General features: G+C 40.5%; 1 protein-coding gene across 1 annotated transcript; it reads right to left on the reverse strand.

Annotated features, from left to right (window-relative positions):
- Nucleotides 1–77: 77 nt before the first annotated feature.
- Nucleotides 78–24,649, reverse strand: CFAP221 (cilia and flagella associated protein 221). The gene is made up of 24 exons (XM_052793425.1): nucleotides 24,118–24,649; nucleotides 23,072–23,256; nucleotides 22,517–22,617; nucleotides 21,405–21,491; nucleotides 21,204–21,299; nucleotides 20,626–20,726; nucleotides 18,125–18,228; nucleotides 15,854–16,013; nucleotides 15,208–15,331; nucleotides 15,010–15,121; nucleotides 14,680–14,788; nucleotides 14,010–14,097; nucleotides 12,215–12,304; nucleotides 10,758–10,853; nucleotides 9,178–9,268; nucleotides 7,481–7,608; nucleotides 6,959–7,039; nucleotides 5,879–5,986; nucleotides 5,562–5,735; nucleotides 3,988–4,146; nucleotides 3,483–3,577; nucleotides 2,846–2,935; nucleotides 2,524–2,643; nucleotides 78–522 (listed from the first exon to the last, which is right to left on the reverse strand). The coding sequence occupies exons 2-24, from the start codon at nucleotides 23,208–23,210 to the stop codon at nucleotides 399–401; spliced, it is 2,577 nt and encodes an 858-aa protein (XP_052649385.1). The 5' UTR covers nucleotides 23,211–23,256; nucleotides 24,118–24,649; the 3' UTR covers nucleotides 78–398.
- Between the last annotated feature and the right edge of the window lie 1,131 nt (nucleotides 24,650–25,780).

Raw genomic sequence — 25,780 nt, forward strand, 5'->3', positions numbered from 1 at the left:
GTCTGAGACTTAGTGACTTACCTGTAAAAATACAAGGACAGGTCATAACTAAAAAAACAGAATAATTTGGTCATGAGGACTTTTCACATTTTATTTGAAAACAGTGGGCTGTAAATTAATTACCAAACTATTTACATGGTAGTACTGTGGTTTTATGGTCCTTCAGACCAGGACAAAATGAGCAGGTACATAGCTGAGGATTCTTATTGGAGCAATTACTGTGTTTGGGGTAATTGTCGCAGTGAGAGTCCTTGACAGAGGTGGCATTACTGGTGGTTCTCTTCTCTTTGCAGAAGTTGCTGACCTCACTGAACATAAGTACATGTAGCTGGGACATAGGAGGCCTCACACATTAAGAGGATAAGCAGTGCCAAACCATGGACTTCGTAAAACTACTCTTATCCCAGAATAAGGGTTTTATTAAGTGCTTTCAGCTTCATTTTCTCCACATGTTTTTGAACCTTCTCTCCGAGCTCGTTGTTTTGGGGTTGAAAATGCCCATCTGGATGGTTGTACTGGTCTCTGCAACAAGTTTAAAAAGTCATTTGTATTTGTAAGAGCCAGGGGAACTACTTAGGAATGCTGACAAAAACAAAGAAAGAAAGAGACATAATTTGTCTCTTTTATAATGAACACAGAGGGTATTCCATTACTTATGCAGAACAGGAAAAGGAGTGAAACTGTGAAAAGAACATTCACCCTTGGCTTGGCCAGTTAGGAAGGCGAACCATCTGATAGGTAAACACATACTAGACTGAGTTTTACATTTTACCTGTGAAGGAGCATATGCTGTAACGGCCAGAACAAGAGCATCCACATGAAAACCTGATTTGCCTTAAAGATAAAATGCTGAAACTGCTGTGGAGCAGCAATGTGTGCTCTGTCATGTAGTGAAACACCACCCCATTAATAACAATGAAGAACCTTCCAGTGACAAAAGAAAGGACTGGGACTTCATTGTTTGCTAATAAATTTTTGTTTCCCTCTTTACAAAGCCAAACAAATAGGGAAGTTTTCAACAAGTAACTATCAATACCCAGAGGTGTTTAATATAGAAAAGTATTTTCATTTTTGAGGAAAACATCTAAAGCTTCAAAAAGAAAGAACCTTATGGTTATAAAACCTAGGAAAAGCACCATCCAACACTGTATCACTGTGGAGAAAAAGGTCACTCTTTAGTTGCACAAGCTATCCCAAATCCCCCTGTTCTGTCAAGCAGAGTGTCAAAATGCAAAAAGCAGCACTGAGTCTGACACACCTGCATTTTTACAGCAAATTATTTTCAATCAATGCTGTCGTAATCGCAATACAGCAATCAGTGTTTTGCCAGAGAGCTCATAATACGCAGCACTGTTTTAAAGTTTAATGGCTAACAGTTGCACAGGACTTCAATGTCAATCAAATTGTTTCCATCTAAAATTAAAGAAAATTAGACATTCAAATCTCTTGATAGCTCTGAAAGTTTCAGGCTGTTATGCACATACTGACATCTAAGCCATATCATGACCACTTTATAGAGGGTCAACTAACTGTTGGAGAGAAAGATTAATTCACTTGCTCCAAGTCACACAAGGTATCATCTGTGAAAACACAGGGTTAGAACTCAGCACTTTCTCCTGTGTTGCTCTGCAATCACTTATCTTACCCATACTGCCTGCTGCTCAAGCCCACTGTCCCCAGTGTCCCACTTACCAGCTCATACACCTCCTTGCATCCTTCCTGCAACATTACATAGCCCCAAGTTTCATACAGTGCATTCACTTCTGCTTCCAGCCCCACAGAACTGCTGGGCAGTTCTAAAACGCTGCTCTTAAACCATGGTGGTAATCACCAACCCCATAAAGACCTGTTTGACCCTCAGACCTTTCCTTGTCCTCAGGTTTCCTCTCAAGTTTTCTCTGTTGAGCTGCAAACTCATGACATTGGCCTGATAACACTGGAGGTAAAAGGCAGAATTTGGCCCTTACAGTGGCAAGTTTACAACTTTTTAGGGAGCAGGTAATTCTGTGTTTATGAATGCAAGTTATTTTACATGCTGTGCTGTATGCCTAAAACACAGTGTTTTTTGGTAGAGTGTGAAGCTTGGACAGCAGAGCAAATGTGACCCACTCCTAGGAAAAGCCTGAGAAAAAAGCACCATGCCAGGGGGAAGTTCTAAGGGCTCATTCCTCTGCCAGCATTAATTAATATCTTAACCAAAAGGGTCACTGAAAAGCAAAAGCCACTGGTCCAAGAACACTGATTATCTCTGCGAAGGCAAGAAAACTGCCTCAAGTGTTAGATCATATTGATAAAACTGAAGTCAGAGGCATCCAGGCCAGTGTGTCACATTCACAGCTGCTTTCTGAAGTCCAATCCAGAGATCACATTTGCAGTGCATATTTGCTCAAAGTACCAGATCTGCATCCCACTCGTGATGGAGCCCCTAGAGCATCTCAGCATGAATTTCTACATAATTCTGAAGGAGATACTTGTCTTCAGATTCCTTCCCATTCCTCTCCCCTAATTTCAAATTATACCTACCTTTCTTCTTTTGCTGGTTTCTCTTTGCCTTCTTCTGAGAGTGCCTGCCCAATTTGTGGAAATTCAGCTCTCACCATCTCTGGAGTAAGAATCATTTTGAACTCAGTTTCATCTGTCTCACTAAAAAATAGTAAGATAAAGAACAATTGGGCTTTATCCTTTTAAAAGGATTTTTTAGACAACAAAACCAAAAGTATGTTTTATGCAAGAGGGACTTTGTGCTTTTGCCTTTGAGGATCTCTCAGGACAGGTTTAGACATATCCATACAAGTGGTTAAGACATAATCAATCACACTGAATACAAAATAGAGGAGAAACTTACTGGTCAATTATGTTCTCCCTGTCTCTCTCAGGTAAGTCACACAGCGTTGGTGGTACGTCTCTTGGAAGCATATCTAAACTGTAAGGATCCCTGTGATGGAAATGGTATTAATTTAAGATGGGCAGAGAGTAACTGCACTAAATGTTTATATTTTGAAGCTTCACAGCAGTTGTAGTTACAATGAAGATGTTGTACTTTTAAATATTCCTGGAAAATCTGAGTACACCAGAAACTGCTGTGATATGAGGAAACACGAGCCTGAGAGATGTTGGCTACCACTGGGTGCAGGTGCCCATATGTTAAAGATTTTACTGTTCATACTTTGCAAGACAGACAGAGTTTGTACCTCCCAGGGTCTTCTAGCACTGAATCAAAAAGCATTCAGGAGAGATGTTACTGAGAGTCCAGACTGGAACTCTCCTTCCAGGGCTAGGTATTTCCTCTAATGATATTGTTCTTAACCCACCCCTCAAGGAGGTCAGTAGGAGTTTTCCCTGTTGGTTTTGGATTTCTGAGCAGCAATTAATTCCACCCGTAGGCCCGCTTTTATCTGTGGGACTAGTTACTGGTCAATGTAGTTAAAGTCAGCAGAAACTAGTGCAGGGTAGAGGCACTGTATATTCAAATTCTTTCTTACCTAGGTATTGTTCTTGTCAATGTGGGAGTGTTAGAAAAAGTGGAATACACCACTGGTAAGAATCTTCTCCATTCCATTACTCCACAGATCACTTCCTGAAATGACAAGTGCTACAGTAATCAGACCTCTAGTACATAATGTAGTGGGCAGAGAGGCTTGCAGGACAGAGCAAGACTTCTTGGCTGAGAATTTAATCTGGGGAGCTGCAGTTCTCCATATTTAAAAGATGCTTCCTCCACTGCAAGGTCACAAAACCACAATAGACAGTGAAAAGAAGGAAAGAGCAGAGAAATACTCAGGGATAAATAAGAGACATGGATAAAGCCTAACAAAAACAAGTTACTCTGACCCATGAACTGACTATTTAGGTGCATGCATAATTTATATTTGAAAATGTCTTCTATCTAAGATGACTCTTCATCTTCCTTTTTGATTCCTTGGAGCAAATTCTTAGCAAGAACATACCCAAGCCAGGTACTCATACAATAAACCCAAAAGGCCATACCTTGTGATGCAGAAATTTCTTTTGTGTGACTGGAATACTGGATCCTTTGGGGCATTCCTTAGTAAAGGTATATTTTGGATGAGGACAAAGATGATATTCAATATTTGTTTCAGAATAGGGCAAAGGAAGCAAAGCTGGAACTAATCTTGGAGTGGGGTTCTAAAAACAAAGAAGAGATTATTTAAAAAAAAAATTCATTCTGAGCACCATAAAGAACTAAATTGATGAAAATTCAGTTCTTACAGGTAATGTAGTCTCCCCAGATTCACATTGTGACTATTCTGTTTGGTGTGACCCTTTATTTCCTGTCTCTTCCCTTCATCACAGACCCATAATCTGTCTGGTTTATACATGCTCTCTGCTGTCTAAAATACAGCAATTTCAGTGTTGTCTCCAAGATCCACTGCTGATTCTCTGAACAGTTCAGAATCCAAGAACGGGAACTGGCCTCGCTGTGGTGGAAGCTAATGAGCGTTTTGCCCTCTAGTTCACTGCACTAGCATCTGTTTACATAAAGTCTAATGCTGAGTAGTGTGGGATCAGGCTGTGCCTGGCTCTTACACTCACATGACAGAGGGATGAAAGAGATGCACAGAGGATCTCATCAGTAAGTCCACTGGAGTCCTGGCCACATGCACTGAGGCCAAGTCTATACCATATATGTTATGCCAAGATCACCAGACTAGCACACTGGGATCTGGGCCATTGCAGCTAAGTAATGCTGAAAGACAGAGCCACCCAAGTCAGGCACAGTGCCATGCTGGCTTGGAGATGCTGCCTGTACCCACACACAGCACTTCACTGAGCTATACAGATGTCTCTGCCTGCTCAGAGACACCTCAGGGACCTCCAGGCTGTGCTGCACTGTGTGGGAAATACCTTCTGAAGTTGGTGCCAAGTAGCACAATCCACGTGACAATTAAGTAACAGAAAATCTTCCCATGCACATGGTTGTGATTTTTTGAATCTCTGTGCCTAATAATTTGGAAATGTGGTTTTGGGATGCTATGAGCAGCAGAACGCAATGTAAGCAAAGAGTTCGACTTCACTTTTTTCAGTTTACCTACGGATCAGGCAAAACTGCAGTCCCCTAGCTGAATAGAAGGAAAAGACTGCACTTGCCCTACCTCCCCGGGCAAGAGTATGAGGTTATAGAAGGACTGAGATGCCAAGATGATGGCTTTTCTTCTAACATCCAAATGGGGAAACACATGGAGAAGAAGGAAGGGGCCCCGTGGTGTTCCAGGGAATCCTGGGGTCAGTGACCATTTGTGGAGTATGAGACTGGAAGGGTCTCCAGTTCTCTGCCATCACTGGCAACTTTGCCCTATCATCCCTCCCCTAAACTGATCAAATTCCACCTTAAAGTGAAATGGTGCCCATCTCAGTGGGATGAGCTCTGTGACTCCCACCCACCAGGGCTTGCATCTTGAAGGGTTACTCTCACTCTGGATAGTTTTATATACCAATGTGAGTAAGAGAATTGCCCACCAATTCCACATCAGGCTTCTGATGAAACAAACACCTTTCCCCCTCCTTTCTTAGGTTCTTTGTGGAAGTCAACTGCTACTTACAAAAATGCGAAGTGGGTTGCTCTCTGTAGGGTAGACTAGAGCTTGGGGAGGAACCAGTTTTAAGAGGCTGATATCCCTTTCTGCTGCTTCTGGGGATGGTTTGTGAAAATCCATCCTTTGGGAGACCAGGTTAAGCTGCCCCTCAGGAGAAGCAACTACCTGAATCAACTCATCCTTGAAAAACACAGACATCAAAGGTTTTCACAGTGTAGTAAGCCTTTTGGTATAAAATGTTGAGACAAAATTAATCAAATAGTTATAGAAATGTAGGGCTGGGAGTGACTTCAGCAAAGTTCATATTTGAGATGACTCCTTACCTGCGCTCCCTGCCTCAGCGGTCGGGAAAGTTTTCGAGGTTTGTAACTGGTGGCTGCATAGTGTGTACAAAATGGCTGATACTTCATAATGCTGAAATGCTGAGGAACCTAAGTGCAAAGAAAAAAGATGTGCTGCAGGACATGACAATAATCACTTTTGATTAACTCAGAGGTGGAATGGAACATTCCAGCTTTATCACGGACACATCACATCTCTGTGGTAAAAGATACTTGGATCACTATTCTGGAACATGGTATATTATCAAAACTTTGAGAAGCCTTATTTCACCAGGACAAGCTGAATGAGTGCATAAAGGAATACTTCCATTATTGCTTTTCTAAGAAAGACCATGGAATTAACAGTTTCTTGATCAAATATACTGAACTTAATGGGGTGGAGAAAAGTTGTGTTAAGTAATATACATAACACTGATAGATGAACCAATGTGTAGTAAGGGGAAAGAAAGCTTCTAGACTTGTTACACCACCTGAAAAAAAAGAAAGTGGACATTGAGCCAAAATCTGCATTGATTTGAACCTGAGGAAATATTTTTACTTTGATGGGGTACAGAATTTGATCTTTTGCTATTCAAAAATTGGAGAGAAAAGGGTTTAGAAGTCAGGAGAAAAAAATGTTTCTGTACACATAAAGTTGAAAAACCATTATATATTTCAAGAAGGAGATGTTTGCATTTCCTATGTAGGAATGAAGGAACTAAGCATGCAGAACTGGATGCCAAATAAACAGAAGACTTCCATTACTTTCTAAAAGGAAGGACACTTTTATAATGTCACTTTTATAAAACTCTAAAATCAAAGGAAAAACTGTGGCATGCAGGGCTTGCAATATCCTCATTCATAGAAGGATTTTGTTGCTTGAGATATAATAATTTCAGCTGAGGTGATTCATGTCTCTGGAGAGAGGGGACTATTGCTGACTACAAGCTTGTTACTTATGGAAACAGGTAAGATCTATTTTTAACAAAAGCATGCTAATCATACAGCCATATTAAAGCAACATTTCTACTGGGCTGCACTCTGGGGCAACATGATACAGCTGAGGGAGCTGTACTGACTCACCTTCAAGTCATAAAAAGGAAGAATGTGTCTGACTTTCACATCTACAGATTCAATAGGAACTAGGCCAAGAGCATCAGGTGCCTGAAAGAATACAGTATTAAAACCCAATAATATGGTGGGCATTTTGTTTTGCATTGGCAGCAATCCATCAGCACAGCTACTTGAAAACATATGGAAATAATTATGCAAACATTTCTTTTGATATTTCTCCTGTCCTTTCTTGGACTTTGGCATTTCAGTTATCTTTTAATTTATTTTCTTCTGCAAAATCATGGATGTTAACTAACTCTGACCATTAACGCATTACTCAGAATTTTAGAATGCAATTAAGGGAATGCAAAGATTTTTTATGTTTTTTCAGCAGCACCCTTAGTAAATGTGAAGTCCTGAATTAATTTGTCAGGACCCCAGAACACCAGTCACATTGTGAAATTTTAACAAAGGCAGTACCGGGCCTGGGGCTAATGTCTTCAACAAAATTCTATCTTGAGTGTTGGCCACCATTTTAGTTACTGTACCTACCAAATCACGGTGCAATTCATGGGAACTGTAAAAGGGGAATTCAAAAGGCAATATACGATCTTCAGATATGCTGGAAGAAAAGCCCTTACGTTCTTCACTCTTCTCTGGTTTGCTGAAACTCCTGCTTTCTGTCATGAATGGAAAGCAAATACTAAGATTTTGTAGTATATCTTAATACACTGTTTCAAAAATAGAATCAAGTCATAAAATATATTCCACATCTTCCTAAGACATGATGTGTCTAGTAATTTTAATATAAAAAGAAAGGTAATATTTCCTAAAGGGTTTAAATGCCACTTATACAAGACAGCAGGCACAATACCTTGACTAGCAGACAGATCCAATTTCCCCTTTTCTAAAAGGACGGTACAGCTCACTCATTCCAGCATGGCCCTCTATCTCATTCCGCTCAGCAAAGCAGAGACAAGTCAGAAGGCCTCTCTTACACTAACTGCCATTACACCCTCTACTTGAAGCATCCTTGCAACTCCTGCATACTGGGAATTAAAAGTGCCTACTAGAAGAAGCAGGAAAAGGCCAGATATGGAAAGGTGTTTCAGCAGTTGTCAAAGTGTGTGTGTACAAGGCAGTGGGAAATAAGAGACACAAATTCTCTTCTGTCCCCACTATACCCAACTATGACTCCCAACCAAGGCCAGGTTCCTTCTATGACTGTTAAAGAACAAGTGACTTCTAGGCCAGCACTTTCATTTCACTGTAAAGAAAAGCAATTGCTTGAAAGCACTTGTATGAGAAAACGATAAGGAGGAAAACTCAGTACTGGCTACCTAGCCATGTATCTTGTGGTTCCTACTGTCTCATTTCACTGAGTTCAGATATCTTGCCTTCATCACATTCAGGTGTCTTTCCCTCTTTCATCTCCCATAAGCTCCTCTTATCCTGTGTGTCTAACCTCTTGGGCTCCACCTGATCTGTTCACCTACCTGTCTGTTTCTCATATAGTCCCATCTGCCCTTTCATTGTTCCTCAGGCCTATAAGTAGAATCACAGAATGGTTTGGGTGGGAAGGGACCTTTAAAGATCACCTAGTCCAATCCTCCTGCCAGGGGCAGGGACATCTATGACTAGGTCAGGTTGCTCAAAGCCCCATCCAACCTGACCTTTAACACTTTCAATGATGGAACATCCACAACTTCTGTCCTATTATTAAGTAGGTAAGCTGCAAGGCTCCTAAGAAGAGTGAATCACATTTTTTAAATCTGGCAAATAATGTGTACGAAAAATAGATGTATTTTGACTACAGCCATTTCTACATTTTAGTAGGGCCTGTTGTGATAGGACAAGGGGTAATGGTTTTAAACTAAAAGAGGGTAGATTAGGACTAGATATAAGGAAGAAATTTTTTTACAATGAGGGTGGTGAAACACTGGAACAGGTTGCCCAGAGAGGTGGTGGATGCCCCATCCCTGGAAACACTCAAGGTCAGGTTGGACAGGGCTCTGAGCAATCTGATCTAGTTGAAGATGTCCCTGCTCATTGCACGGCGGTTGGACTAGATGACTTTTAAAGGTCCCTTCCAACGCAAACTATTCTATGATTCTACCTTGTCACACTTCTCTTTTTTGCTGGAAGACTCCTTTGTAAGGACTCTGTCTTTACGCACCTGACACACTGCAGTACAACCTGAATTATCATAATTCATGGCCAAAATATCAACTTGTTCTTCTACTCCTTACCAGACACAGAGCCTTCCTCCAAACCTCTGGTTTCTCTGGTTAGCCCACGGAACAGAAGCAGTAAACGATTTAGCCGAATCTGAATCACAATCTGAGAGAATGATTTTAAAGTTTTAATACTAAGCCAAACACGCTAAGATTTACAGCCATAGAAATATGCATATACTACAACTGTATTTATTCTACAGAGCTCACTCAGACATCTATATTTCAGAATTTTTACTATAGTTTTCTGTTCAGGAGGGAGAAAATGGGGAAGGTGAGAGGTAGAATGGATCTCAACTCTACAGTGACATTACACAACAAAAACAGTTCAAACCTTAGTCTTACAGGTTAATTAGACTTTTTTTGGCTAGGTCCTAATCCTTCAGCTGTGTCTATTGGCATATACAGATTTAACAATGGGTAAACAGTCAGTTGATCAGGACCATATGAATACTTGTGGCTCTGTGAATGAGGGGAATAAGTAGTGACCTGCACTATGCAATTTGCCTAGTGCCATATATCACAGGGTAACAGTGAAGAGTCCTAGGTTTTAATACCAGAAGGGGACATTTAGCCACCTCCTTATTTATGCAATACAGAAAAGAGCATTTCATATCAGGACCTCCGTATCGAGCCTAATATTGTGAACAGATTGGAAAAGCATACCCAAACTGGATACTAGGAGAGCGGGAAATTTCCATATTGCTTGCTATGTTTAGAGTTACTGGGAAAAGAGCAGTGGAGATGCAAGACAATATTTAAACCCAATGAGATAAGTGATTTTACTGATTAATCTTTACCTTCCAGGTTGGAAAGGATCTTAGGAGGTCCTAGTCCAACCTCCTGCTCCAAGCAAGGTCAGCAATGAGATCAGACCAGGTTGCTCAGGGCTTTATCCAGTCTGGTCTTGAAAACATCCAAGGATGTAGACTGTACAACCTCTCCAGGCAACCTGCTCCAATGATTGACTGTTCTCATGATGAAAAACGCTTTTCTTATACGCAGTCTATACCCCTCTCATTTGAATTTATGCCCTTTGTTTCCCATGTTCCCACCATGCACCATTGCAAAGATTCTGGCTCCATCATCAGTAACCTCCTCAGAGGTGTTGGAAGGTGCTGCTCTCTTGCTCCACTTTCCCTCTCCAGGCTGAGTAAGTGTCTCCTCACAGAGTCTCCTCACAGAGTGAGTGCTCCAGACCCTGACCATCTCGGTGGCTCTACACTGAACTCACTCCAGCTTATTGATGTCTGTCTTGTACTAGGGGCCCAAAACTGGGCACAGGATTCTATGTGAATTTTGAAATCTTCTCTTTTTTGTGCAAAAGTATTTTTTACTTTTAAAAAAATCTAAATTCATCTGCATTTGTTTAGTATTGATTGCAATACTAAGCACCAGCAGAAGCACCAGGTGAAGCACCAGCTGAATACAAAACTTACTCCAGATCCTTAATTCCTGGTGAAGTAGGGACATATTTATCAAACTATCAAATCTCTGGCTAACTGTGAAAACTCTGTACGTGCTAGTTTGCATGTTCTTTTGTGCTATCTCCAAGGCGTCATGCCATCACACTGCATGTTGGTTATTAACGTTACCTTGTATGCTGCTTGTTGGAACTTCCTCAACATCCTGTTTCTGTTGTCCCAAGGGTCATTACGGAGCAAGTCAAATGTGGGATGAACACTTGGATGCTGCATGGTATTTTTTTAAAAAAGAAACAGAAAGGAAAAAGGACACCCCTTTTACAGCTAGACAAGGGAGAAATTTCCTCCAGCCCAAGCCATTCCTTGGCATGAATCCCTGTTATTTCTAAACACTGAAATTAAGTCAAGTGAAAACGTTTGCAATGTTGGCATTTAACCAGAAGCCTTCACTGCAGGGCTTTATGGGACGTAATCACCAAATATTTGCCGATGCACTATCAGGAATGCAGAGATAACGTAGCATGGTCTGCATCCACACAGTGACAACCACGTACTATGACTTAAGTGCAATATATGGGCAGTCAGACAGTGGAGAGAATGGACTAGGTCTCTGCTGAATACACACTCCATCTTGCACAGATGTGAAGTTGGAATAGCTGTAAGGGCTCAAACCAGGGGCCCAGCAAAACCGGTATCCTGTCTCCAATAACAGCTGATAGCACATACCTACAGAAGGGCGAAAGACCAGGGTAAACTTAGAGTGATAATTCCCCAGAATAACCTCCCCACATCTAGTGATCTCTGGCTCTGGACATACTTGAGGCAGAGGTGATGTCTCTATACTTAATGCCTTAAATTGTCAGAATACTCTTTGAACACATGTAAATCTCTTTCTTGATGCATTAACCTCTTCTCCAGTTTTAAACTGATGTGACAGAAGAATGTGGCATTAGAAGAGACTCCAGTGGCCCCAGAGTACAGTACCTCTCAACAGGAGGGCAGCCACTCAACCAACATTTAGATTAGGAAGGTCCTCAGAACACCAGCTCCACACAATCCCATGCCATGCCTCATCAATTTTCAGCACTTTGTAACAGGTGTAAGAGTATAGTAGAAGACCAACTCCCACAGCTATTACTATGTTCCTCAAGAAGGCAGTTTGTGTTGCTAACATTCAAAGTTCCTTCAGTAGCAGGGTATCTATTAAACAAAGCTCCCAATAATCCTAGAAAATGGATCTTAGGATGTACCTCACACCACAGAGAAGGACAAAAAAATCTAAGTACCAGAAGGGTTCCTGTCAATCTGACCTGCAGGTTGCAAATCTTGTGATATGCTTAACCTTATGTTTAGGCATGAGAAAGCTACTCCTGAGAGAACTTTCAGAAACAAGGAATATGAATCTCAGGTTAGGACTGCAGATTTCCACTTGTCTCATATTAGATCAGAACATCAGAAGATGAGTTGTGCATGTAGCACAGTGCTTGCCCTACTGTACTAAAAGTGAAATGGGAAATAAGACACCGAAACAGAAATAGGAATATTAGGAGTGCCTAATATCTATGGCTGTTTGTTAGCTCAGTAGGTGATAATGACATATAGCAGGCAATAATAATATATAAACAAACCTGGTCAACAGGCCGGATAACATGTCTGAAAGAAACTTCTACTTCATGCCTTTGAAACTCCTGTTCTATGATAGGATCTCCTCTTTGGATCTAATTTGTCACCAGGAAGAACAATCACATTAGTACAAAGCATCCAGTGAATTAGTGGAATTCAAAATGTAACATTTTGGAGGTGCTTGACAAAACACAGACTTCATTCCCTTCTAGGAAGTAATTATTGCAACCCTTGAGCAAGTCAAACAAAGCAAAATAATGTCTTTTTGGGTCTGAGTTTCAATCAGATCTCTGCCATAATGAAACACAGTTTGCTTTGCGTAGCCAGAATCAGACAGAGAGGGGTTATAGAACCAACACCGTAAATTAGAACCCAAACAGATCTTCCCGGATGACAGCGCTACAGAAATTTCCTGCAGCTTTTCCATGTTCTGTGAACATCGCTGTTATGGTTTCCAATAGTGCCAGCTCTTTAATCTGTTCATGTGTGAAACAGTTTACTACTGATATCACTTCACTTTGAGACCCTCTCAAAGTGTTCAGGCATGCTGGATCAATACCAGTGCTTGTTTTCGTTGTGCCTCTTCCATCCCAGTCCTACTTACCTATTGTTTCATTTCCAAGATACCATTATGTCTTAAACAAAAACCTTGAGGTTACTTTGCAGAGTGAAATTCCCGTGATTTTCATGGACTGAGGTTTTAGTTCATACAATGGAAGACAGACCAGTTAAAGGTCTCCAGGACAGTCACTCCCAGGCTGTATAACATAGTGGCCACTTGAGCAAATGACAGAGGGATAATAAATACTCTGTGAGGCCTAATGACACTCAAGGTGAACAAACTGAGAGCATGAGCAAAAATATGCCTCTGTCAGAAAGTCACAGAGGCAACTGTGAAACCAGCCAGAGATCTCCACAGCCCCTATGGCCAAGAGGTAATTAAATAAATGTTTCTAAACAAAGTTAACATAAATCTGATTCAGTGATACAACAATCTCACAATTTAGATTCTCTTTTCACTCACTTCTTCCTTTGTTAGTATTAAAAATAATGTTTGAATTAATTCACAGTGCCTAATTCAGTGCATAAATCAAGCCTTTACCCTATCTATAAATAATTTTACTCCCATAAACGGCTCCTGGGAAGTCAGTGGGATGTCAGAAGCTACCTGAATATCCAGGAGGCAGGATAAGAGGGACGAGACCCACCTGCCCCTGAGGGCTGTGCCACATGGGGAAAAATATTTCCTGCCACCAAGTATTGCTCCTGTCACCTCCATGGAAGATGACCCACAGTCTTTGTGACTGGAAGAAACCAAAGAGGGGGAGGGTGAAGGTATAAAAGAACAACCTGATGAATTATCTCTCCGTGGCTCTGTGTGAGAGTACTGACTGTGTTTACCTCTTTGACTGTGAGCCATTCAGGACATCAACTCTTCAAAGGCGTACAATATAAACAGAAGGTTGGATGTGGCCATGGTGCTGACAGGATTATGCTGCAATGTTGCACTGTGATGTGGCTGGGTACAAATCTGCTAGGTTGGGCAAATATCTAGTTACATTTCCATTAATAACTTATCCTTCTCTCTGTCTACCTCCAAGATAAAACCACCTCAGAAACAGCGATACACAGGCATAACAAAGACAAAACTGCAGTAAGAAGTACAGCTAGTACAGGTTTGCATTAATGTATGAAGAAAAACTGAAGACATAGAAAGCTTGATAAAATTCACTAGTGCACTGCATAATCTGAAAGTATAAGTTTGACTTTAAATTTATAGAAAAAACAGCAAATACTAACCTTGTATTGCTCTTCTTCCCTCTGTCGATTTTCAATAATCTCCTTTTTAAATTCCACAGAGATTGGATCTTTGCCTTTATGGACTTGCCTGCATTTACAGTGGAGGCAAGAAAAATGCTTTACTTAATGCACAGTTTGCTTTATTTAAAGGCTATCAGCCTTATTCTCCTCTTCATAAGGTGTCTAGGGGTCCATAACATTCAGCGTAAGAACAGATCTGTGGATTGTAAATGAAACCACGGTGTGCTTATGCACACGACTATGTGTTTTGCTTTACGCCATTTGATGTACGTGTGCAATTCTGTTCACTCTATTATACTTTTTAGCCTTGATTTATTGACAACCATGACAAAAGCTTCCTTTGCCCTTAAGGGCACAAGATGAGATGGCTGAGAACAAGGTCAGTTGAACAAGCTTTTCAGCAAGTTTCTTTCTGAATGCAACCATAACACAATTAAAGACCTTATTGGGTACTACTACGGATTACTAGTGAGATTGCTCTTAGGCAGAAGAGAAAAAATTGAAAGTAAACCAACAGTAATTTAGCTGTAAAACAAACCTATCAGGACATGAAATGGCAGCATTATGCACTAGTGGGTATTGCATACATCATTCAGAGGCCTTAGTTAAGCAAACCCTAGTGTTGTTAATATGGTTAACTAACACTTACCACTTCAGATGATTTACTTCCTCTTCCTGAATATTTTGTCTGACTTTTAGTTGAAATATGGCTTCTTTCATCTGTCTTGTTTTTGTTCCTTCACTGCCTTGGCAAAGGGCTGCAGGAATATCAGAACGCCATATCACACCTCAAACTAGATTAAATTCTTAATTGGGAAACCCACCCATTATGATAACTGAACTCATTAATACATAAAGTTACGGTGAGATTTCTTACAGAAACTGCAGTCACATGACCTCAGCAATTCTGAAGCTGAGCTCCTCATCAGAAACCTACAACTAATGCTAAGACCAAGTTTATGCTGCTTAATTACATTACCTTCTTTCAAGTCCTTAATCTTCAATTTGCCTGGTTTCTGATTCAAAACAGTAGCTACAGCATATGGATTTGACAAGTCTGTGGGGAATCTGAGGTTCTGGTATTCAATTTCCTACAAGATATGAATTAATAGGAAGAAATAGAAACAAGAAAGATACTCAGCCCAGAAAAGTACTTGTGATTATTATCTTTTCACACCTTTACTTTTTGAATAGGGCTCGATCGTGGTTGGCTGAATTGGTCTCTTCTCCACACGACGGATTTTCCTGCAGACACAGCTTTTTTCTCTGGACAACTTCGTTGTTTGTCAAAATGTTCCTTTCTAGGTGTCAGAAGGACAGATATTGCTCTTATAAGTAGTCTGTAAATGGTATATAGTCTAGTACATGCATTTATACCCCCTTTAGATGTACAAGGAGACTGGAAATTTCTCTCCCAAATTACAACTGGAGCCAAACTTTCTAATCTTCAGAGTTCACAAAAAATTAAATACAGCCCAAAAGACCTTATTGCTCAAAAAGCCCTGTATCTTGCAAGGCCTCAGCAATAAGAGTAACATAGAGCAGCCATAACAGAAGCTGAGGATGCTCAACACTTCTTTAAGGATATGTCACTTCCCATTATTTTTATTTTGGTACAGTTTCACTTCATACAGATTAAGGGTGTTCTGAGCAAATTATGTAAGAGAGCAGGTACATGTATTAACAGTTGAATTACATTAGTACATTTAAGTCTCCAGATACAAATGTTTAAAATTATTTCAGCAAAATGACATGAAATCCTATTACATAGGTATTTTTTAGCACTGGGCAAAAATACTCAAAGACCAGTCAGCCACACATACATTAGACCCAGATGTGGTGTTGATGTTCCTGTGAATACACATACATAGGGGTTTGAGTGAAACTGTGAAATCCTTAACTGCATTGTCATTTGTGCTGTTCCATACTCAAGTGGGGAATATTTCACAGTTATTTCCACTTTCCCATTGCCTGGAATGATTCCTGTGATTAGAGGAGAAAAACAATAAAAGTCCATCTAAAGTGAGCCCACATAAGTACGCTGAAATTGATTCTGGACTACATTTTTTTTTAACAGTATTAATGTTTGGATGGATGGCAGTAGGCCTGCAAAATATTTCAGGTCTCAAAGTGTCTTTCAAGAACTATCCATTGCCAGATAATGGGAGATATTTTGCAATAGCAGAGAGATTTGACAGTAAGACTATAATATTTCCTACTGTTGTGAAAATGATTGCCTGTTTATATGTAGAAATTTTTCACTTGCATCTGATAGTCTTAAGTCTCGGGCACTTCCTGCTTTCATGAGCAACGCATTATAAACATATTCCTCTGTGCTCTTCCAAGTTGGGGAAATCATCTGGATTTGATGCATTACCTGTCTCTACTTGGTCTTATTTCCTCATTACCTATTACATTATTTTCTCAACCACTTTAACCACCCTTCATAACCCTAAACATTCAGTGCAATCCCAGGATACAGGCCCTGATGCTCCTCAGCATTTCTGCAACAAGGCATTTATTCAGCTCATCAGAAATACTAATTTCTCATCTCTCTAAAGTGACCATTGGCTGGTTTTCTGCATCCTGTAGTTTTAAACACCAGTTAGTTTCATTGGGGTTTTTTTTGTGTGTGTGTGTGTAAATTGTTATAGTATTTCATCATTACTGATCTCAGAGCACAATGGCTTGAGTCTTAGTGCTTTTCAGATGGCCTTCAGCACCTCAGAGTTTCTAGGTATGAAAGTTTTCGACTTAACTTGTACTGGGTTGACATTTTTTCTGGGATATTTTTGTTTCCCTTTCTTCCAAGAACTAAGCCAACTTAGAAAGCACGAATTAGTTCCAGCCACTTTGTCTATGACTATGCAAAAACCCCAAAACTTCCTGATCAATTTTACAACTTCTCTCTAGTTTTACTCAATTGTAATATTGTTCCTTTCCTTCCTTGATATATCAAAACTTCTTTAAGCACAAAGTAAGAAGAGTATTATCCTGAAAGAATGACCCAAAACAAGGCAGCAGCGTAGTTCATCTTTGTGAACCACACATCTGATTGATAGAATCCAACTACTACCTCTGAAGAATGAAAATCCATCCGACAAGCCAGGGCAAATTCATATCATTGTGCATATAGGAACAAGAGCAACTTTTACTGAAGTGCATTAATTAATCAAAGTTTACATTCCAGTGTCCCAAATGGCACTAAGTGCCAGATTTATGAAGGGGGTTTTTTATTTAGATCTTTATGTATTTTCATGGAATTGACCAGACTGCCTAAGTGAATTATGCAGCCAGGTCACATTCACTTACACATTTTTGTCAGAACACCTGGGCACTTACATGCTTCTGCCAGAACCTGGAAAATGTAACAATGATAGCAACTGACCTGCAAATAGTTATGTCTGCCTCAAGACAGCATTAGGCATGAAAATAGCTGAGCATAATGTAGCCAAAAGTCCCTGCCTCTTCTAAAGCCTGTACACAGAGGTCTAGACTGAATCTAATATCCACTGCAGTCCCACGAAACACCTGCAGCAGTGTGTATTGTGCCCATCACTGTAACGGCTCCTGAAGCAACAGACACAATTCTATCAAATTCTTCCAGACCACTAGAGAAAAACAGGTACAGGGATATGTTTGATAGAGCAGAGATCACCTTTTATTTCCTCTGTGCCCCCAATGAAGTAACATGATGCATACCTATTCCACAAAGGCATCTGTTCCTTTAATGGTGCAGGAGCCAGACAGTCCTTGGGGAAAGGTGTGATAAAAGAGGTGAATGCGGGGCTTCCTGCCTCTCTCCTTTCCAAAGGCCATACCGGCAAAGAGAGAAGACAAAGGCTGGATCGACTGTTTGGGACATCCCATATTTTCCCAGAGGTCTGTAGCTGGGCATTGACAAAAGAAATCTACCAGCCACAGAGGGCTATTTGCCATGAGGCTGCATATGACTACTATTTATCAGCCTGCATTTACCTGGAAACACTCTGAGGCAAAGGCTTTTTCTGTACAGCACTGAATACACTGTCACAAGTAACTACACTTAATAAATACAAATTTAACATTTAGAATTTTAAATAAGTTCAATCTACCAAATGTTGGCTGGACAGTGAAGGCTCTGTGAGGCTGAATAAAATCAATGTGGAATTCAAAATCTATTGGACAGCTGCACTGCAACGGGATAACATACTCCTTACTGAAAAGAGAGAAAGGAAGAAAGAAATTAAGAAAACTACAGTTGATCATCAATTACACAGGCTGGAAAATTATATTATACACAATATGCACTGAATTTATCTGTGTTCAGAGGGATGGGTTACATATGAAAGTGAAAATAGTCATTCCTCATTGTTCCAAAATAGCAAAATATTTCAGGTCTTTCACTCAGTAAGGAAATGAGAGCTAAATCTTGATTTGAATGCTGGATATTTTACAACTTGACTTACTTTTTCCTACCCATACAAAATCTGATTACAGAAAAATTTATAAAATTTACATTTTAGAAGTTATTTATGTGTACCCTCACATTCTTACAAACTGCAATATCTAGCAAGTACAAACAATCCAAACTGGAGCAACAATAAGTACAGAACCAGAAATCAGCCTTCTCCCATGGCCCTCCTTGTGGAAGACAATGAGAAAAGACCATGCAGTCTTCAAAAGCGTTGAAAACTCCAGCACATCAGAATGACTGGACTTTAACCACCGTAGAAATAATGATGCTGTGGCCTGATTTTCATAAAAGCCCTTTATGTCTCACACAGATTGTGTGAGAGGTATTAGCTGTCTTGCTTTTGTATGCATTTATTTTTACGTATAAAATTGAAACACAAAAGCACTGGTGTAACACCATCCATCATCCTACAAATCAAGACCAATTTCCCCAGGCTTATTTCTGTTTTTTGTAAACTGTCTGACTGAAATCCTATCCTGCTGATTAGCAAAGAATGCATGTTATACACAGTGTTCCTTTGGAAAGCACATTTTGAAATGCCTAAGGAAATAAACAATAATAGCAAAGTCCTTTTTTCTCTGCCTTAATATGACCTGTTCATGAAGAAGATGTAACAGCAGACTGGGGAGGCAATTTGTTTTAAGGTATAGTGCAGCTTGCACAGTAACCACAGTGCCTTAAAAACAAGACAATTTTGCTGCCTGTTGCCTGATGGACCTGTACCTAAGGAAAAAGCTGGGTGGTAGAATATAGGTCTTATCCTACACTTATGGAAGTAAAAGGCAGTTTTTCCATTGACCTCAGTGGGCTATGGATTTAGCCCATAGGCCCTTGGGTTCTGTACAGTACCAAGTATCTCAGAGAGCTTTCATTTTTAGGAAAGTTTTTAATAGCCTAATGATGAAAAATACTGGTAAAAATTAAGGTTTGAAACCATCAGTTTTCTCTTCAGGAACTCTTCCAAATTTCCTCAGGGGCATCTCTGAGCACCCCTGTTGTGTTGAAACATTTTCCCACTATTTAAAATTGTATTTTGTACTCTGTCTAATCTCTTCTCTGTATTCTGAGAGTATGACAATTCTGTATGCTTCAGCACTTGTTATAAAAATGGAACAAATAAGCAGAATCACATCATGCCTAGAGGCTCCCAGAAAGTCAGGAGTTATGTTCCGTCCTGTGAGAAAGTTGTAACATCACTTCTGATGGATTCACTAGCGTTTAACAGATTAAGGGGGATTAGAAAAACAAATAAACAAAAAGACACAAATGTTCATCCTACAATGCTGGGCTCATTTTTACTGCAGAATTTTGCATTATCCTCATATATGCCTTGCCTATTCATATTTCTGTGCTTCAGTAAAATTCATGAGTTACTTCCAACTCACAGGCTAAGTCAAAACCTACCTGCTAAGACCTTCAGTTCCTAGAATTCACTCAAATCTTTACACTAACACAAATCACCATAATTACAACTAATATAGTCAACATACTACAGACCTGGACCCTAATCAACAGGATCTCCTTTTCCCCTTCCCAGCTCCTATTAACAATTATTACCGATTACTTCATGAGAACAGTCAATGTTACATCTATGCAACAGACAGAGTAAGATGAAGTTTATGCCATTTAGAGCTCCACCTCAGAAGATCACTTTAAATATTTTTACATAGAAAAAGCAAATCTAATGACTGATCAATCTCTGGACTGAGGTTAGCTATTTGCTATCACTTAAACCTACCATTACCAGCTCATACCTTCATTTCCAGAACCCTTCGTCTTGAAAGGAAGATCCATTCACTTAGGACTTATCAACGCTAAAAAGACATAGCACTTGGGAGTGTACAGATTATGAACAGCAGCCATATTGCTTCACCATATGATGAATGAAGTGAGTCAGCACAAATTTAGACTAGCCAAAACCCCAGTTTCATCTATGTATAGGTTTAGTTTGCGCAGCATTTACTTTCTTGTGAACATGTGCTTGAAACAGTTCATATACGGAATTGTTTTACAGTCCAGATGGTGGCTGACTTCCTTGAAGCTTCCAAGACGTTAAGTTGTACAAATAGAGGAAAATGAGATTTTTCAGATTTTGTGCACGTCTCACAAAATGTGGACAAATGTCTGTCCTTAACTCACCTCTTACCGACTGATACATCAGACAGATTTATAAATGATGGAAATTCTACAACATTCACAGCAGGGTAAGCATGCACAGGAACGACTAATGTATCTTCTCCCTGCAAAAAAAAGGGGGCAAATATTTATTTCTTACAATGAATAAATGTTATGGAAAGAAAAAGTTTCCAGTAGTGGCCATTAAGCGGGCATAAAACATCTTCAAGATCATCACTGTGTTGCACATCAGGATATTGGTATTCGACTTGCTTTCAGTATCCATCTGTCTTTCCATACTTTCAGGAACTATCTAGAGCTCCTCCAAGCCTGCTCAGCTAAGACATTACAGCAGTGTGGCACAAAGACTGATCTACTGGCAAAGAATAACAGAATAAGGAAGGTATTCTACCCACAGCTCTGGGTTTACAGAGAGAAAAATTTAAAATGCTTGAAATGAAATATTCCAATCCAGACTTATTGGGAATAAACCCATGTGGCTCTAGGAGATTAACTGTACCTTTACTTTATCATTATCATTATGTCCTAATAGTTGTTTCATTCCATTCCAACTGTAAATATTTTTTATAATAAATCCTCACCTGACAGTGAATTCGGATGCAGTCATAGTAATACCGCCACTCATCAGGATAAAAATCAACAGTAACTGCATATGACAAGCCAGGGACAAGCCGGTGCTAGAAAATGACCCAAAATAAGATAGAAAGCATGTAAAAGCTGCTTATATGACACAAACCCAGTGCTGCATGCAAAGAGCAGTGTGAAGGCTTTCTGACACTTACTGTTTTGTTGTATTTGATCTGAAAATACTTTGTCTGGGGTGGTATTATGTGAAGGCTTATTACATTGCCAGAAATATTTATCAGCTTCTGTAGAACAAAAGAAAACCAAAACTGCAAAACATTTTTCAATATAAGAGGTCAACTGAGAATGCCAACTGTGCTTTTTGTAAGACTATCCATAGCAAAGAAGCTGTATTAAACAAGGAAGTAATAATTTTTACTTCAGCAGAAATAATTCTGAATATGCTCTGAATTTAAAAGCAAATTATGTAAACCTTGCATCCTGCATTTTTGTTCTTTGGAACCAAGTCACAATTCCTTACCTAGGAATAACAGTTAGTCTTGCTAAAGAAGACTCTACCATTGAATCAAATTCTGGTCTGCTTTGCTTATATGCAAAAAGAATAAAAAATGAAACAACCTATTAACTTCACTTTTACAGAGGTCTGAAACAACAGAAATGATGTAATATTCCATGGTTTTGTTTTGGATCACAAAGCAACAAACCTTTGGATGGTGACAGTTCAGCCTGTAAAGCCTCCTGCACCTTGTTTACTTTCATTATATCTGGAGAACCTAGTACACCACAATCACCCAACCTCTGCCTCAAAACACTTACCACATAAATAAAAAAGGCAGACAAAGGGAAAGCAGAGAGAAGAAAACGAAATACCCAAACCATTCACAAGGAAAGGTAATCAAACCTATGCACTGAGTTTCTTTCCTTAGGTTAAATTGCTCTTGGCAGAAGGCCAAAGGTGCTTTCAAAATTTTCCCACCAGTGAACATGTTTGCAGACGCAGTGACAGTCCAAGTACATTTTGAAAACAGACTCCTATGGAGTTAAAGCATGAATCCTTCAGTCATGATGTGCAAGTCATATCACTAACACTGCTCACAGACACAGGAAACAGAAAAGTAAAACAGAGACTGTAAAGGACAGTGATGCACACAGCGTGGTACTTGTCTATTTTGTTCCCGCAGGACCACTGATTTTAAGTGCTGCTTTTTAGAGCACTCTATAGAGCAAAAGGCCTCATGACCACAAGCAGTCTACTCAGCTTCTGTTATCCTTTTATGAGCCCCAAGAGGATCCCTGCTCTGACACTTACCAGCGTCTGTTGGTGATGTTTTCCAACTTCATACCCTCCATAGTGTAACACAGCAGGCTCAGCCTGTATAACCTTGCTCCTCTGAAGTTCTGAATAAATCTCTACAGAGATAGATAATAAAACAGGGAGAAAAGAAGACCAGGTGAAACACACATGATGATTGTTACTTACATTGATTAAGTATATTTATGTTGCACCCAATGTATTATAGAGAAAAAAAAGAGAGAGATATTATTTCTCCTGTTAAGCAGTCACGGCTCTTTAAATGGAAAGTTGAGGCAGCATCTACTACCCCAGCAGAGCCATGAGCTTGTCGCCAGTTTATCTCTTGGCATCATGGCTTCAACAAGCCACTCCAAAACTTTAGGGTCAGCCAGGATCAGAACAGCCATTATTTCTTTCCTGAGTACCTTTCCTATGATTTGGGCTCACAGGAAGACACAGTTTAAGCAACAGGATGCGAGTTTTGCCTGTGAGTTGGGGAAAAAAAATAATAGCAAAGTGCCTCCTAGGATTGCTCCAAGGCTGGGAAACAGTTAGAGAGCAGAAACTTACTTGATTCCAGCAGGTGATTGGGGACAGCATGTCTTTTTTTAGGTTCCTCCACTAGGCTGCCCAGAAGGACACTGGGTATTTTCTTGAAGGATTTATTAGTGATTGTGGTTTCTGTGGAGGCTGATTGAACCACGTCCATGTTAGGACAAAAATGGAGCCCAAATGGTACTAAAATTCCTCAGCACCTGGGGGCAAAACAAAATAACATAATGACCACAATGTCTTCCCTTGCTCTGGTAACACCTGTTGCCTAAAACTGCCAAAAAACATTTAGGAGAGGGAGTTACTTTTTTTCCTACTGAAATAGGTTACTCTGTGTGTGCTAAGTGCAAGGACAGAGTGATTCCAGGAAACCTTGCTCCCACCGCAAGCCCTAACACTTTGGGCATGTTCATCTGTTCTAGGGCTTACTGGGGACATTTGGCTTTCAGGACTGTGTAAAACATCTCTCTCTTCCTTCACATCCCCCAGCACAGAGAAGGAGAGAAGGTTCTTCTGATAATTCCACTATCCAAACTGATTTCTGCAGGGATGTTCTTCCAATCTCTCCTGAGTGTTTGGGTTGTTAACTTGCAGATTCATTTTTAACTTTTAAATATTAATATGAGGGATAAGAAAATTGGCATTTGAATCTTTTGTTTGGATAGCATCATCTGGGTTATTTGTTTAGTGAAGATAACTGTAAACCCAAAAGGCCACGGGTATTATAGATCCTGTGTTAAGTAAGCACAGTTATCAGAACATAAACTTCTCTAATGACAAGTGCAAATATTACACAATAAGGACACCAGACACAATCCATCCACAAGAAATTATCTTCATAAATATAGCACATAGCCCTTGGCTCTCCTACAACCAAAGAACTGCATGGAGAAAAAGACAACATACTTTTGGAAAAAGTACCAAGTTCAGAAGCCATGCTGGAATTTTCCGCCCTCAAGAAGGGGGTTGAAAACCCCTCATTTTGTATTGTTCTTCATGAACAGGAAGGTGGGTACGCAGCTCAGGATGGTGCTGCATTAATATCAATGCACAGTTGAACTCACCCAATGCTAGGCAATATAGACTCCTCCTGCCAGGCTCTGGTCACAAGGCACCTTCCTGTTCCTGGCACAAAGGCTGATTAACTGCTTGGACAACAGAGTTCGGCTGTATGATCCACACTGTGGCAGCACTTTAAGATTCAACAGTTCCAAAATTGAATTGTTAGTACAGGAGCAGTACTGTGTTTGTTTTGTCGTTTTAACACTCTTATATTGGCTTGAATGACCTTAAAGGGCCGCAACCTAAAATTAACACTGATCAATAAAAGTTTGAAGGAAGAAGGGCAGAGAGGAGCATCAAAGTGATGCCCAACATACCTGGATCAGCACTTCTGAAGACTGAAGAGGTCCACCTCCCCAACTATATTTTATGGTCTCATCACTGGTATTTGCCTGGTTTTCTGGTCTGCTTTAGATCTTTCAGGCAGAAGTTGAGAGGTGCTTCAAGCTCATAAAGTGCTGTTTTGATTTATGGCTTTGTGCAGTATTAAATAATAAATAAGCAAGAAGCTTAAAATAATGTGCTACCAGTACCCTGGCCTCAACAATATTTTCCATTCCATGGCTCCAAGTACAAATTTTCCACTTGCAACAGAAAATCTGTAAGAGGAACTGTATTATTGTGCACAACAGTAAATTTCCTCTGAGGTAGTGAGACCAACCAAACTCGGACAAAAACATGCTAAAAAAATTCTAAACATAAGGCTTACATTCTTTCCACTCATGTTGTTCAACTTTAATTTATACAGCTGCCATCCTCCTTTTCTTGCTTAGCATTCCCCATCAGGAATACAAGTTTTGAAAAGCTGTAGACAGATTTATATTAGCAAAGGATTCCTGGTGTAATCTTACCAGTAATTTAAAGTGACACTACCATCATCACTTACTACTGTAGTATTCCTCAGAGGGCTAATGCAGGACGAACGTTTACGTGCCACGGTCCTGGAATCTCTGATTGATGTTCTTAAACTTTCCAAGATACCTGTGTCTATCCTTAACGTGACTTTTTTGCGTGTGTGTGCAAAGCCACCGACAGGAGAACTCTGGGGCTGTGAAATCCCGGTTCCCTTGGAGGCAATGGCAAAACTCACCCCAAATCCCCTCGGGCCAGGGTATCACCCTTCTTCTATCAGCACTCGGGCTTTCTAATCCCTTTGTGTCTGACAGAGCTCCTAGCACACCTCACCACCAGAAAGGGATGCACTTTAATGCTATTACATACTGCGTGAGATTTGCAAAAGCATCGACGTGCTCCAAAAGCAACGGAAAACGCGCTTTTAAGGTCCACTCTATATAACCAGGCTAGCAGAGTTTCTTAGCGGGCAGAAGAGCTTATAGCTTCACAACACGTACCCCTGCCGCTGCCGCATGCTCCCCAACCTCCAGCCCGGCCGGAGGGGAGCTGGACGTCCCGCCCCAGACCCTCTGGGCCTCTGCGAGCGACGCGACGCGCCGCAAGCCGAGACAAGCCGAGACAAGCCGAGACAATCCGCGTCCTCCCGGTCCGGAGGGAGCCCCTGCTAACCCCGCTCCTCCCCTCACAGCGGCTCCCGGCGCCCAGGCGGCCCCGACAGCCGGACAGCCCCGCCGCGGCCCGGCCCGGCCCGGCCCTCACCCCTCACCTCAGCGCCGCGGCGGGCCGCGCCGGTTGCTAGGCAGCGGGGCA

Source organism: Harpia harpyja, chromosome 7 (genome assembly GCF_026419915.1).
Source record: "Harpia harpyja isolate bHarHar1 chromosome 7, bHarHar1 primary haplotype, whole genome shotgun sequence".
Lineage (NCBI taxonomy): Eukaryota > Metazoa > Chordata > Aves > Accipitriformes > Accipitridae > Harpia > Harpia harpyja.

Coding starts and splice junctions, on each gene's coding strand:
- CFAP221 (XM_052793425.1), bottom strand. CDS start 23,210: ATGGACGTGGTTCAATCAGCCTCCACAGAAACCACAATCACTAATAAA. Junction 15,332..15,853: donor ACACCACATCTGGGTCTAAT/GTATGTGTGGCT, acceptor TCTGACACCTAG/AAAGGAACATTTTGACAAAC. Junction 10,854..12,214: donor TTATCCGGCCTGTTGACCAG/GTTTGTTTATAT, acceptor AATACCATGCAG/CATCCAAGTGTTCATCCCAC.